At 33.7% G+C, this 14,724-nt stretch overlaps 5 protein-coding genes across 5 annotated transcripts; 4 read left to right on the forward strand and 1 right to left on the reverse strand.

Moving 5' to 3' along the window:
* Positions 1–27: 27 nt before the first annotated feature.
* On the forward strand, positions 28–1,338 carry NAEGRDRAFT_45782 (uncharacterized protein; the record flags this gene model as incomplete). The annotated part of the gene is made up of 1 exon (XM_002682272.1): positions 28–1,338. The coding sequence occupies one exon, from the start codon at positions 28–30 to the stop codon at positions 1,336–1,338; it is 1,311 nt and encodes a 436-aa protein (XP_002682318.1).
* A 120-nt stretch (positions 1,339–1,458) lies between these two features.
* Positions 1,459–8,299, forward strand: NAEGRDRAFT_78074 (neuroblastoma-amplified protein-like protein; the record flags this gene model as incomplete). The annotated part of the gene is made up of 4 exons (XM_002682273.1): positions 1,459–2,102; positions 2,146–4,329; positions 4,373–5,174; positions 5,219–8,299. The coding sequence occupies 4 exons, from the start codon at positions 1,459–1,461 to the stop codon at positions 8,285–8,287; spliced, it is 6,699 nt and encodes a 2,232-aa protein (XP_002682319.1). The 3' UTR covers positions 8,288–8,299.
* Positions 8,300–8,476: 177 nt separating this feature from the next.
* Positions 8,477–9,225, reverse strand: NAEGRDRAFT_3337 (uncharacterized protein; the record flags this gene model as incomplete). The annotated part of the gene is made up of 2 exons (XM_002682491.1): positions 8,477–8,953; positions 9,073–9,225. Coding segments are annotated over 2 exons (630 nt in total), but the record flags the coding sequence as incomplete, so codon positions are not given.
* A 1,123-nt stretch (positions 9,226–10,348) lies between these two features.
* Positions 10,349–10,798, forward strand: NAEGRDRAFT_62423 (uncharacterized protein; the record flags this gene model as incomplete). Its single annotated transcript, XM_002682274.1, has 1 exon — positions 10,349–10,798. One exon carries the CDS (start codon positions 10,349–10,351, stop codon positions 10,796–10,798), a length of 450 nt encoding a protein of 149 aa, XP_002682320.1.
* Positions 10,799–11,809: 1,011 nt separating this feature from the next.
* NAEGRDRAFT_62424 (uncharacterized protein) lies at positions 11,810–13,930 on the forward strand (the record flags this gene model as incomplete). The annotated part of the gene is made up of 1 exon (XM_002682275.1): positions 11,810–13,930. One exon carries the CDS (start codon positions 11,810–11,812, stop codon positions 13,928–13,930), a length of 2,121 nt encoding a protein of 706 aa, XP_002682321.1.
* Positions 13,931–14,724: the final 794 nt, after the last annotated feature.

Consider the following 14,724-nt stretch of genomic DNA (forward strand, 5'->3'; position numbering starts at 1 on the left):
AACACAACAAAGAGTCTCAAAAAAAAGATGAATCAACAACAACAACCTTATCATTTGTATCTATTGAATCAAAAACCAAGAAAGAGTATTCTCAAGACTACTGCCTCACAAGTTGGTGCTCCAAAAGCTTCAAAGACTGCTACTTTTTTCAAAGAAGAGCAACGAAAGGAGCCAATTACAACTCTTCAAACAAAAACTCTTTCATTCGGAGCCAACAACAGTTCTCCTCCTCAACAAGAACAACAATCGGAATCTAGCAATATGAGCAAAAGCATTGGATTTTCATCACAAACTCCTGCTTTGAATGAGAATATTTCAAGTGGTAGTGTTTCCCAGTATTCATTAGCTTCAACCCAACAATTGGCACCATCGAAAACAATAGACTCTTCACCAACAACATTCTTTTACAAGCCATCACCGTCTTTACTCTTCCAATCTCTCATTTCTGACCTTCCATTGAAACCAGATGATGTTTCCAATCAAACAATAAGCAACAAGCCACTCGACTCCTTATCTTCCTTAATGGAAACTAATAATGGTCAATCGCTTTCCTCCAACAACAATATGAATCATCATTTAACTTTTAACACTCAATACTCCAATACAACTCTCCAAAATGATTGCAACAATAATACAGATTCAACATGTCAACCTCTAGTATTTCAAAGAATGAACACAGTTTCATCTCTTCTCTCTCTTTTCCCTTCAATCCAAAAAGAAACACAAGACACAAAAATGAGTCAACAACAAGTGGGCAGACATGTTGCTCCATCTTCTTCAGCAACAACCTCATCGGATAATCTTTCTCATCATTCGTTGATTAATGGAGGTGTGGTAGGATTATCAAACCAATCTAACATGTTCAAAAAGGATTACTCTAAAGCTATAAGACAATTTCAAAATCAAACAACAAATCAATTTATACAACGAACGATAGCCTCCAATCTAGATAATATTCAAAAGAATAGACCAAACATTGCTTCCGACAGATCCTTCCTTGAAGGCATGGAATTGGGAATGCAATTAAATGGTTTTTTGAATAAGCTTACACGTGATAGCAAGGACTACATCAAGGAATTACTCGATGACGTCTCCAGAAGAACAGCACAGGTTCCTCCAACTACTATAGTGCACAATATTTCATCACCAACCATGCCAATCATTCCTACCACCACAACATCACCAATGCCAGTCACTTCACCAACCATTGATCCTTTCGTTCATTCCTCTGTGCAAAACATTATGCAAAAGGGTCAAGAACAAGCTTTCCAAACCCTCTTTGTTAGGAAATGTATGCAAGAGGCTGTTTCTAGAGCCATTCACAACTCTCAACACTAAGTGCTACTCTCATGTAACTGTATAATAAACTCTAACTAGTACACTAACCAATGTATTTACAAAGACTGAATAATAAGACGAATAAGAAGCTTGCAGTTTTGATGACCAAAGCATAAAAAAATGACGTCATTGCAATCTTCATCATTGAGTGATGTTCTATTAGACGATGACACACAGAACAACTCCTCGGAAAGATCGTTGGAAGATATTAAACTTTATAATTTTGAGGAAATTGGAGAACATTCTGTACAAATTAAAAAACGATTATATGTTACCGATTTTTTGAAAAAGACATCTGGATCGGAACAAGATGAAGGAAATTATTTTTCTAAATTATCTAAAATGTTGTCAATGATTTACAATACATACACAAACAAGGATCAATCAGCAACAGAAAAAAGTCAAGACAATAATGTTAGACAATCTATCATTCAGAAATTTCATCAAAATTGGGCTATTGAATACACTTCTAATGGGCTATATACCCTAAAGGAGGCAACACTGAGATTGCTTAATGAAGATTTAGTTTCATTAGCAAGTGTGAAAGCTATGGAGTGGACTGACAGAAGAAAAATATTATCCTGTTCAGACGATTTAGTAGTAGTCACATGTTCAGACGATGGAAAGATTCGAGTCTACACACATGACCTTAAATTACTAATTTCAATTGATTTGAACTCTCTATTGAATTTTGACAAGCATTCTATGAGTGGACCATCAATTTCAAATGTAAAAATTTCAAAGCCATCACTTAATTCGGAAAGGTAAGATTTTATTGAGAATTTTTGAGTATTTAATCAAGGATAGATATGACATTTTGTTCCTATATGAGCAATCAGTTTTTGTTATTCCTCTAGTTAAGAATTCATCAAACTTCCAACTTTACAAGATGAAGAGCTATTCTGATCAAGTTTTATCTTTCGATATTTATAATGATAGCGAAAATGGAAGAATTATTTCTCTAGTTTTGGAACATGGTGAGCAGGAATCAATTTTCTTGAGTTATCCTGAATTGGAAGATTCTACTCTTGTTAAGGTTGATCAAAAACCAAAACGCACCAAATTATCAACATCCTTCTTGAGTAATAGTGATGATGTAATTGTAAATCCAAAACTTGTATTTTCTAAAGATGGATCACGTTGCGCCTTTTTATCAACAGCTAAAAAGCTCTACATTTACCGAGCTCCATTTCCATTTAAGAATGACTCCAGAATCCAACATATGAGTGAAATAGTAGATGTAGTAGAGTTTAATTGGTGGTCAACCTCATCAGTTATAATTTGTACAACCTCTAATCAATTATCAGTGTTGGATGTAACATCAAAATCAAACATTCTCGGAGATGGTGATGTAACAGAGGATGTGGAAGGAATGCCAATCATTTCTAGTTCTCATGATGGAAAATTCTTCTTATTGGAATATGAACCTAATGTAAATCAACTCAAATTGGACCAACAATATCTCCTGCTTCAAGAGCAACAGAAGCAAATGCAAACATTGGAAAATGCTTCAGAAACTTCTTTATTTAGCGCCTTTGCCACCTTGCTGACGTTCCTTTTCCCAAAGGCCATTAAAGAACCAGAAGAGTTAAAGGAAGAAAACATGATTCCATCCACTTTATCACTTGCCTACAGACTTTATAGATTCTGTAAGAAGCAACCTGAATTAGAATTCAAGGAAAAGTTAGAACAAGGAGATTTGGAAGAGGCTTTATCATTAGCCAAATCATACTCCTTGGATTTAAATCAAGTTTACAAGAAAATGTGGAGAAGACAAGTCATTTCACTCTTTTCCATTGAAATACTCAACCAAGTCTCGGATAAGAATTGGATTATTGAGGAATGTATCCAGAGAGTAGCCACCAATGAAGAAAGCATGAGAGCTCTTCTCGAGTGTGGTCTCACCATAACAGAACAAATGTTAAAGGAATTAGATGACGAAGATATTGTACAAAAGCGTTTGAAGATCCTTTACTATTTAGACAGATTGGATATGTACATGCAACTTGCAGATCAACAATATAAGGCTGACCAGTACAATTCTTTCAGAAATTGTGATCTATTCGAGTATGCCAAGGAAAAAGCCTCTATGAAAGATTTAGATTCCTTGAAGACAGTTTTATCATATGGGTTGCGAGTGGAAAAATTGAATCATCAAAGCAGATCTATTTCTCCACACCTTATTCTAGACATTTTATCTTTTATACCAGAATCTCTGGATCCAAGACTATACGAGGATGCATTACCAGGAGTAGAATCTGGTAAATTGAAACGCTGGGATCAAATTAGTTTGAGCAGATTGTGTAATGATTTTTGTGAAGAAAAATTGCCAAAACTCGATACCATCTACCCAACATCACAGGAAATAACTGAGTGGTATATTGGTAGGGCTGAAACTATTGATGTTACCTCAGGTATGGTGAGCTATGCTGAGACGATACTGGCTATTGGTATTAACAAGAATGTTAATGGATTGGAAGAAAAACTGAATCAACTGAAATTCTTGTCCCAAATGATTTATAATAGAGGCAATCTGTTTAATTTGAATAAGCAACTTGTCTCCATCAAAGATTTTGAAGAAAACATGTCCAACTATGACAAATTCAAATTGCTCATTAATAAGAATAGTGTAGATATTGTCTCCCAGCTTGTCAACAAGGGAATCAATTTCGTTGAACATTGTGAAGAGGAAAAGACTGGAAAAGACTCACTTATTTATCGATTTGTTGCTCACGAACTTGCACCATACAGCTTTGAGCAATGTTGCAAGATATTAACTGCTCAACAAAGAACAAGCTTATTGGGAGACAATGAGACCATTACTCTCTTAGCTATTGAATGTATTTACTCGGTCAAGAACTGGAAAGAAAATACTGAAAATATTATTAGAGTATTGAATGCTCTCCCTACATCGAATATTCACGAAGAATTGGAAGACCAAGTCAATCAACTCAAGAGAAATACTCTAGCAGTTACCATTCTCTCTAAACAGTAAGTTTTCAATTTGTTCACCAACTTTAACATGTAAAAATAGTAACCTTTCTATTCAACTTTCATTGTCGATGGATTTGGAAGCTGAGGGAAATAATATTATGCAAGAACTTTTGCAAACAGGTATCAAGAGTGCAAAATCTGAGAGATCATACCAAACACTCTATAATGATTTGAATAATCTTCACAAGTCCTGCTTTGCTCACTTGTCTCTCAATGATATTTATCACCAATTTTTGAAAAACTGCTGCCTCTCTGGTCATGCCAATTTGGCCTATGATTACATTGTTGCCAAGTGTATTCTTCCTTTTGATGAAGCTGATGATGTCATATTTGAGGCTACTTCTGAGCTTTTCAACAGTTCTGTGCAACCAACTGATTCTTCCATAATGATTGCCGATAAGTGTATCTCACTACACCAAAGCTTACAAAATGAGAAGCACATTTCCCTCTCACAAGAACATAAGTGGAAGAGAGAAAAAGATGTATTGGCAGCTTTTAGAATGCTTGACAAAATTTATACCAACTATCCTCCAGCATTATTCTTGAAAAAGCATAGCCCTGTTGAAGTAATCAAATACCTAATTGAAAATAATACAACAGGAACTGAGGAAGAAAGATTGAAAGAATTTTATGAAATTTCCAAGTTATTGGGTGGAACTGAGCATGATAAGAAGGAAATTAAAAAGTTGGCTATTGAATCATCTTTGGAGCAGGCTGGCTCAGGAAATATTTCAGTAATCAAGACCCTTATGGAGCAAAATCATACTGGAGTTTACAAAATCTGCTCCAAGATGAGTATCGACAGCATGTGTGAAATTTCACATGAAGACCGCTTGAAATTTGTAAGTTTTATTCATATATTTATTTAATTTACAATCGAATATAGGCCTCATTTGCTATCCAAAATTGTGATCCTTCAGAACTTTCTGAAATGATCTCTAACTATGAACTAATTGAATCACAAGAGCTTTTCTCCTCTCGCTCATCCATTAAACCATTGACAGAGTGTGTACTTCTTGCCCATCAAGAATTTGAGAAACTGACCAAGACTACCCCATTCAATGCAAACTTTGTAGGTTCATCTCCAATTTATTCTAGCAGTTCGGAAGTATCATTCCTCTCCAAGTTTGGCATTTCTTCCAGCTCGTTAGAAATTGAACACCTTCTCAAATTGAAGGCTTCACATATTAGAAATTGTATAGCTACAGGTACTGATATTTCTCTAGAGTCACTCCTTGAATTTGCAAGCTTGACCCTACTGAATGGTCATATCATTTCATTTGTTTCTATACTAATTCAAGTACCTATTGAACAAATTGACCAGGTCAAAAGGTTATTTGACTCTATTCTTTCTTCTCAACCTCGTGAAACCAAGTCAAGCATTGTTGAAAGAATGCTCAGGGTGTTTAACTTTTACTTTGGACTAAGACTTTTGTTATTGGAAAACCCAGATGGATTGGCTGACTATTATGACGAGCTCAGCATTGAAGAAACTATTGAAAAGGCTTTAGAATCTGATTTGAAAACCGAATTCAGCTCAATTGTAGATATTTTAACTCTTTATAACGGATTGTTGTACATATGTAGTCATTTCAATGAGCTTTCTACTTTATCCAACAACAAGTTGAGCTGTTTGAAATTTATAACCGAGGAGGATTATAGAATCAAGTCTCTTACCTTACTCTCTCAAACAAGCAACAAGGATCACCTACAAACTGTATTACAAGTGGCCGATAAGTTAAAATTAGGAAAGGATGAATTTTACCTTTGCTACCTGGAAGCAGTCTTGAAAAATAAGGTCATTTCTCAAGAAGACAAAACTTTCATATTTGAGTTTGTTTCAAACATTAACCGTGAGAAGGTAACCAGCTTATTATTACAATTTATGGAACCTTCACTTGCCAAAGAGTATGACCTCACAAAGCTTTCCTTCTTGATGGACGTTCTTTTATCGTTAGGAGATGACCAATTCAGAGATCAGAAACTTGTTCTAGACACCCTCTGTAAAGAATGCAAGGGAATTACCAATAAGGAGTATCACGGAATTCTCAACTCTACTTCTCCAGATTCCCTATTTGACCTTTTACGTCCATACATTAATCACCAAAATGTAAATACCATATTGGATAGTGTTGAGAAAGTAGTTAAGAATAACGTAGAAAGACCAAGATTTTACCTTTTCATCACTGAATCATTGTTGACAAGTAACAGCATTGACAATAAGGAAAAACCAACACTGGCAGAAGAGTACATTTGCAAGTTGACCGAGAGTGATATTAGATCTATAGTAGAAAAGCTTTCATTTAACAATAGTTACAAACTTCCTCATGCTATTCGTATTTCAATCATGAAGAACTCCCTCAATGTTATAACTAATTCTGAGCTCGAACATTTTGTTAGAGGCAATATTTTCAGAATGTTGGCAGCCAAGAGAGTATTCCAAAGAGAGGAATTGGATAATTTACTCGGATTATTGGACAAGTATTTTAAAAACCAAGTTGGATTGACTAGAGTACTTGCCAATATTGCCCTCTGTACTCGAAGCAAAGATATGGTAGAATCAGTTCTTACCGATCTTAAAGAAGAATACTCTGATATCTTCTCTGAAAGTAAGACTCCTGGTGAACAACCTTCGTTCCTTTCTACTGACTCCACTAAATCCTATCTGGAAATAGTTGACCAAGTCATTCAATGCCTAGTGGATCATGCTGAAGAGCTCAGCAATGAAACTGAGACCAATGATGAGGAAGACTTTACACAAGAAGAGCTCGAGAATTTAACATATGAAGAGGATGGCATATGTTGGCCTCCAAACAATGCTAAGCTTGGATGCACTTACTTGCATATTATTTTGGGCTCTATTAAGGATCTCTCAGACTTGTTCAATACCATCCTCTCACATATTGAGCATACCACTAAGAAGGAAGATGACTTCCCTGTAAGAACTAGAATTGCTCTCATTAGAATTATTAGAAAATATAAGAAACCACAAACTCCTTCACCTGAAATCAAACAAGAACAAATTGTAATTCAAAAAGAAGATTCTCCAATCATTGGTGAAGTACAAGAACCTAAAGTAGAAACACCTTCAACATTAGCTGATCAAGATGAAGACATTCTGTTGGCCATCTATCAGACCAAGGATGCCATTGGTGAAAACTTCCCATTACAAAAGGATGTTTATGCACAAACACCAAAACCACCAACTGATGAATTCAAAAACATGTTCTCTTCCCTTTTATCATCTACCTCAAATGAAAAACAATTCAAGGCACTTTCATTTATCTTGAGAATATGGTTCAAGGAGAAGAGACAATGTCAATCATTTTTAGAAGCACTTCTAGTTGACCTTCTTAACACTCTTGTAGATAGAAATGCTAAGGAAGAAACAGTGTTGGATATTACTAGAGAGGAAGTCGAACTTTTGAACGAAACGATTGCTAATGATTTCTTTGAAAAGCTATTCAATAAGGGAAGTTATTTCCTCTCTTTCAAGTTTGCTCTCCAAACTAACCACAAGAATCTTGCTACAAATGTTGTAGAAAAACTCAAATCTCTTGCAGAATCGAACTCAGATTGCTTGGATACAGAATATATGGGAGTGATCTTTGATGAGTGCATTTCAAAGAATTTAATTTCAAAGCTTTTATCAGACCCTATTATTACCTTACTTTTCAATTGTAAAAAGTTGAAGTTATCTGAAAATAGTGAAGCTCATTTGATTTCAGAATTGGCACAAAGTGGGCTTAAGAAAAAGGCCACCAATAACCAAACACTATTAGCATGTGAGTATTTACAAAGAAAGGTGTATGGTATGCACTCTAGATTATGTGATTTGAACAGTGGTCTATTCTTACTGCGAAGATATTTACAACAATGCCAAACTCATGTCAAAATTGATAGAAATGCAAAGGAGCAGTGCAGCAGTACATTGAAGAAGCTTGTTACAAAATAAATCTAGTTTTTCAAAAGTTCCATTTCACTTAAAAATTTATTCTGAAGGTGATTCCAGAATAATGCTCATGTAATCAGCCATTTCCTTATTGTTAGATTTTTTGTACATTTGAATAATCTTATCCTTGGAATGTTTAGCAAGTTCCTTGTTTAACTTTTCATTGGAAGAAAATCCCAATGATTTGCAAGTCAAATATAATCCAAAAAGTGCTCTCATGTTTGTTTCACTGTTAATATTAAGTGATTGACTGTAATATTTTCTGGCATTTCTGTAATCTCCAGTGGTGTAAAGAATATCTGCATATTTCAAATGGAAAATATAATTTGCTGGATTACTCAAAATCATTTCCTCAATACAGAAAAGAGCATTCTTATATTCAGCATTAGCAAGATAAATATCTGCCAATTCTTCATAAGCTTCCAAATCATTTTGATATATTTTCAAATATTCATTGAGTGCTGTAATACTTTCCTCGATTAAATTTTGCGATCTGAAAATTGCAACCTTTCTCTTGTAAGAGAGAGCATCAGTTGGATGATCTTTAAGAATGTCATCATAGATTTGTAATGCTGTTTCGAATTGGTTTTGTGCCTCCATCAAAAGTCCTTCCAATCTTTTTACTCTGAGAGACTCTCCGAATTGCCCTTGAAGACTAACTAAACATTCCTATATTGTTGTTCCAATCACAATAATTATTTATAATAAATATTATTATTAACAATGTATTATAATAAATTAAATAATAATAATAAATTATTACAAGATGATATTTTGTTAAAACATACTTGGGCCACAGTAATATTATTCAAATCAGCAGCTGCTCTCAATAAATGTTCATAATAATCCCAAACATTGTTTCCAAGTTTTGAGAAGGCTTCACTCTTATGATTATAGAACAAATGTTTTCCGCACTTGAGCACTAAATCAGGTCTCCTCAGTGAAGATCTCTCACAAACTTCCTTTATAATATCAATACATAGAGATGCTGATGGTTTTCCAACTTGTTTTAATTCCTTCTCGAGTTCGAGCAAGCTTGGTGTTGTCATTTGAAACTCTATTTTTTTATTATTTGTGTTTAGTGCTTCAATTAATAATATCTAAAGTCTGATGAGAATCAACTTCCTAATAACCAATTAGATATTGTCATCTTCATCTTACATCCGCTTCCTATTAAAAACAATACACAAATCTTCATCATGATGACAATTGTTAATAACATATTAAAATTCAAGAGAGAATAAAGTTTTAAAAAATAAAATTTAAGAAGAAAAACAAAAATGCTCGAAAAACCTGTGGACCATCTTGACTCTAAAGGCACAAACGGAATCAACGTTAGAAGAAGACCAGAAACCCAACAAGTCTATTATGAACACTCTACACAATTGATAGAATGCGACAAGTCCCTTCAACAATTAAAATCTTGTTTGGGAAGCACAAATTCAACATTGGATAATGTGGATTCTTCTTGCAAGGCTATTTTGGACTCTACTAAATCAGCCTGTGGTTTGAGAAGGTAAATATCAACATATTGAAAATCAAAATTATTAATTGATGAATTTTTAATAATTAATTTCTTTGGATAATTTAGACTCCTCTATGTTACCGATATTAAGAGCAGAGTTCAAAACTTGACCATCTAAATCATTGAGTTTTTTCTTTCATCATATCACCAACCCGTTGTGGATTTACAACATCTTTCTTCCTGTCTTTAATTTAATCCACCCACCTTTAGAGATGTTGTAGCTTCCATCAATGTTTTCAATCATCATCATCTAATGCTTCTAATAAAAAAAGTAGTATTTAGGGACTTTCTCTACTATTCAACACCTCTTCCTTTATTAATACTTACCAGTGTAAAAAATGTCTTGATCCGATATTGCATAATATTTATTCATTTCTTTGGATTATCAATAATAACAATATTATATTAATTGTAGAGACATAATTCAAAGAATAATAATATTATGAATTGTAGAGATGTCTCGTGATGGCTCAAGAAAAGGAACTCAAACCATACTTTGATAATTGTGAGAAGAGAACCGCCAAAAACACTACAAAAAAATGTCCTTGTTTAATGGGTTATCTTCATCGACTAGTATAAATAGCCCATCATCAACTAACAATACACCCCGAGAAACAAATGATCACAAAGGGGATTTGAGGAAGAGATCTCTCCGAAAAGTGCATGTTGACTTGCCCTCACCTTTGGAAATTAAGAAATTCAATCGAAGTATTAGAAATTTAGAAGATTACAAACCTTTCAAAATCGATGAAGGGAATGGCTATTTAACAACCTCTTATTGGTTTGAATTAATAAGTGCATATACGTTGGACATGGAAATATTTCAGACTATTCTAGCTCTTTCGTCTGCTCTCTTTTTTATCATTTCAACATATATTCAATTGGATATTGATGGCAAACTAACAGCTATTCTAGTAGTGGATTTGATATTTTCCCTTTTATTTATTTTCTTCTTTGTTGTAAACTTCTTCTTGGCTAAGGACAAGTAGGTTTGCTAGTTATTGAAATATTTCTAACCCTGGAAAATTAGGAAAATGTATTTTTTTCATCCTTTATCAGTATTGGATTATATTACGGTGGTACCTTCACTAACAATTAACACACTTTCAATTATAGGAGGTTGGAGTGGGTTGGAGGACATTTATTCATTTGTCGGTTTATTGAGAGTTTTCAGATTGCTAAGGTTAATTCCTCTCATTAAAAAAATTTCATCTAAGGGAGATATCAATTCAATTTATGCAAAAGTTGCAGAGCTAGGTCTTACAATTGCTTGTCTTCTTGTTATATTTACCGGTGTTTTTCAGTGGCTAGAAAATTATTTTGGGACAAATACCAATATTTATTTTCATGATGCATTGTACTTTATAGGTATTACCCTTGTTACAATTGGGTATGGTGATATTGTAAGTGGAATGTTATTTGAAAATTGACTTATTCAATGATTTAGACTCCAACACATTGGACTTCTAGGTTTGCTGTTCTATCCTTCTTCATTATTGGTGTTACAATTATTCCAATTCAGGTCTCAGGAATTTATGCCATTGTCACAGCAGAGAAAACAATTTTCAAAGTTAAAAACCCTGTGTTAAAAAAACATGCTATTATAACAGGACATTGTAGATTAGATGAAGTGTTGGATTTTATCAAAGAATGCTTTCAGTATAAATCAAACGAGGTTGAGAAGATTATTCGTAAGTAATTCTCAACTCCAAAAATGTTATTTACCTCTAATATGAAATAATACTATAGTATTATTCAATGACCGACCATTTTGTGAATCCTTGACTGATTCTTTGAGAAAGTTTGATTTTAACAGTAAAATTCAAGTGCTATTTGGAGAAATTATGGACTTTGAGATTATGTCCTTACTAAAAATAGCAGAGGCTCACAGGTAAGTATTTTAGTGATATGAGGATAGAATCCATTTTCCTCCTTAAAGTATTTTTTTATTAAATAGTCCAAAGATAGGAAACCCAAAACAGCAGGACACTAATATTATTATGACAACTATTGCATTGAGAAACTTTAACCCAAAGATTAGCGTTTATGCTCAAATCAATTTAATAGAATCAAAAAATTTGATTCAAAAAGCAGGTGCTAGAGTAATCGTCTGTTACGAATCTATTTGTTCGAAGGTAATGTCTGCTTGCTCTACAGCTCCAGTATTTTCTTGCTTTCTGTATAATCTACTAAGTGGAGCTGATGTGGATATTGAACATGACAAGTTGAAAGACTATGTCTTTTCTGAAAATTTATCGGAACAAGAGAACGACATTAATTGGATTATTGAGTATTCTGATGGAATGAACAATGAATTATATCGAGCCAAGTTCAGCCCTGTATTTTATGGAAGTCTATTTATTGATGTTGCTGAATTGTTGAGAAGATCTGATATTACTATCTTTGCGCTGGAAAGTAATCATACAATTCATATTAACCCATCAGGTCATAGAATCAAGGAGGGTGATAGATGCTACTGTATTGCGCCTTCTATTGAATATGCTGAATTGGTCGAAAAATTCAAAATATCTGCTGCTGAGCTCTCAAAGTTTAAATCTGGAAAGGAGGAAGAGGAGATTATTGAATACAATCAAACAGAAGAAAATAACGAAGAAGCCGAGGTATTTGAACAAGAATTTACAGAATATCTAAAACCTGCTAGCTCTTCAAACAGTAGCTCTAACCAACAACAGAAAAAGGTTGATAATGAGAAATGGGTTTTAAGAAGTCCTAGACTAAGGGTGACACCCAGATTACGTATCAATCAGTTGCTGAGGATGAGAACTGAAACAAATGTTGATATCTCTCTACTAAGAGATGAGGATGATGATCACAACACTCACTTGGAAATTTTGCTAAAGTTAATTTCTCCAGAATCATACTTTCAAGAAAAACGAAAGTACTTGCAATCTATCAGAAATACATTTACAGGAAGTGAGTTGGCCGAAAAGGAGAAGGAATTCTACAGCAAAATTACACAAATTTATAATATGGTAGACCGACCATTCTCCAAAGATGAGATTTTCATCCAACACCACAAAGATAAGAATATTAGTGATCACCTAATTATTCTTGGAGATTTCAGTCAACCAGCTATTGTGTGCGCATTGTCGAGATCTCTTCAAAGGCACTCGAGAGATACCCAAATTGTATTAATGACCGATAAGACTGATTATTTGGATCTAATTTACCAAAGATTAAGATACTTTAATAAGGTTTATATTATTTTAGGAAATTATTTGAAGACAACACACTTGAGAAGGGCAGGGTTTGGTGTATGCAAGAGAATTTTATTTTTCGCAACTGAGGATAAGGATAATGAAATTATCAATGAATACACTATTGATTCGGAGGCAATTAAGCTTTCTCTAGGAATTTCAGTCATGGATAAGAGTAAGGGTTATGTTATTGGTAAGTTTATCATTCACTTTCATTGTTCATCTAAAGAATTCATAGAATTGGTGAATAGAGCTAATATGAAGTTCTTTCAACATCAGGGAATTCCTACTCATTTAAAAGTTAAGAAAATGAGAGAGGATGGTCTTTTAGATTATGATATTGACGAATTTGATCAATTTTGCTTATTTTCTGATTATTACATCTCTGGAAGAGTATTTCCATCCTCTTCCTTCCTAAGCAAACTGTTGTCTCAATCATTTCACAATAGAAAGATAGTTGACCTAATTGAGCAATTGTGTTCAGATGAATTTACATCAGGCGATCATCAATCTGTTGTAATTGAAGTTCCTCTTCCTTCAGTATTTGTTGGTAAATCAGTTCTCCAATTAGTAACATCGTGCTATCAACACAATTTGATATTATTAGCTTTGAGTCGAGTCAAAACAAACAATCCATCCGATAGATACGTTTACACAAATCCTTCGCTCTCTAAAACACTTGTACAAACCGATCTAGTATTTCTGTGTGGACACAGAAACAATATCAAGAGTCTTGTTGCAACAAGAGGATCTATGGATCGCTTCTTTACAAGATCTTGGACAAGTAATAATCTATTCTCATCACCCATTTCTGATAGCTCAGACGATGAAGGTAATGATAATATTCAAGTAGAACGATTCAAATCTGAACAAGAGATAACAATTCAACAGGAAGAAGTTTGAAATGTTTATTGTTAATTAGTCCTGCTCGTGATATAATCTGAAAATAATTTCATCTTTAAGACTTTCTGGAAGTAAAGACAAATTTTCTTTCCTTTCTGCAATTTGTTTCATATTGTATATTCCAAATTGAATCAGTTTTTCTTTGAGAACAATGGTATCATATTTCTCTAATTCATTTACAAGTGAAAAAAAATTGTTAGTTCCAATTCTTAACTGTTTTATGCAAAAATCAGCAAGTCTTGGCATTCCATAATAGTGAGAGCATTTGAACACTGGAAAAACTAATCTTGGAAATGATGAAATCAATTTTCCAATCTTTCCATAACATGATCTGATAACTATTTCATGTAATTTCTCGTCATATATACTAGTATCTATTTCTAGCACATTATTTTTCAATTCCTTAAATTCAGATCCACTATTGAAAAGCCCCTCAAAGAAAATAGAGCTTGAGGCAAGAATTGTTTTGTGACAATATAATATTTTCGATCCAATTTTGATAGAAATGTCGCTTGTCTCTCTTTGATCGAATAAACTACTAATATTCCCTCTTTCGGTACCTTTTTCTTTCAGAATAATTGGCGAAAGTGGGAGTGGAAGTTTGGAAGCTATTAGTTGTAGATGTTTTTGAATTATTGGGAAGGAGAGTATTGTTGAAGTTCTTTTCATATATTCGGCTGCCATACTAAGCGAGTATTCAAACATTTGATCCAGTAATGGATTGTTAATTACTGAAATATCTTTAGCATTGGAAACAGTTTCAAGCATTTGGGCAGTACTTTTTTCATCTTTGA

This window comes from Naegleria gruberi (assembly GCF_000004985.1).
Source record: "Naegleria gruberi genomic scaffold NAEGRscaffold_3, whole genome shotgun sequence".
NCBI classification, from domain to species: Eukaryota; Heterolobosea; class Eutetramitea; order Acrasida; family Naegleriidae; genus Naegleria; species Naegleria gruberi.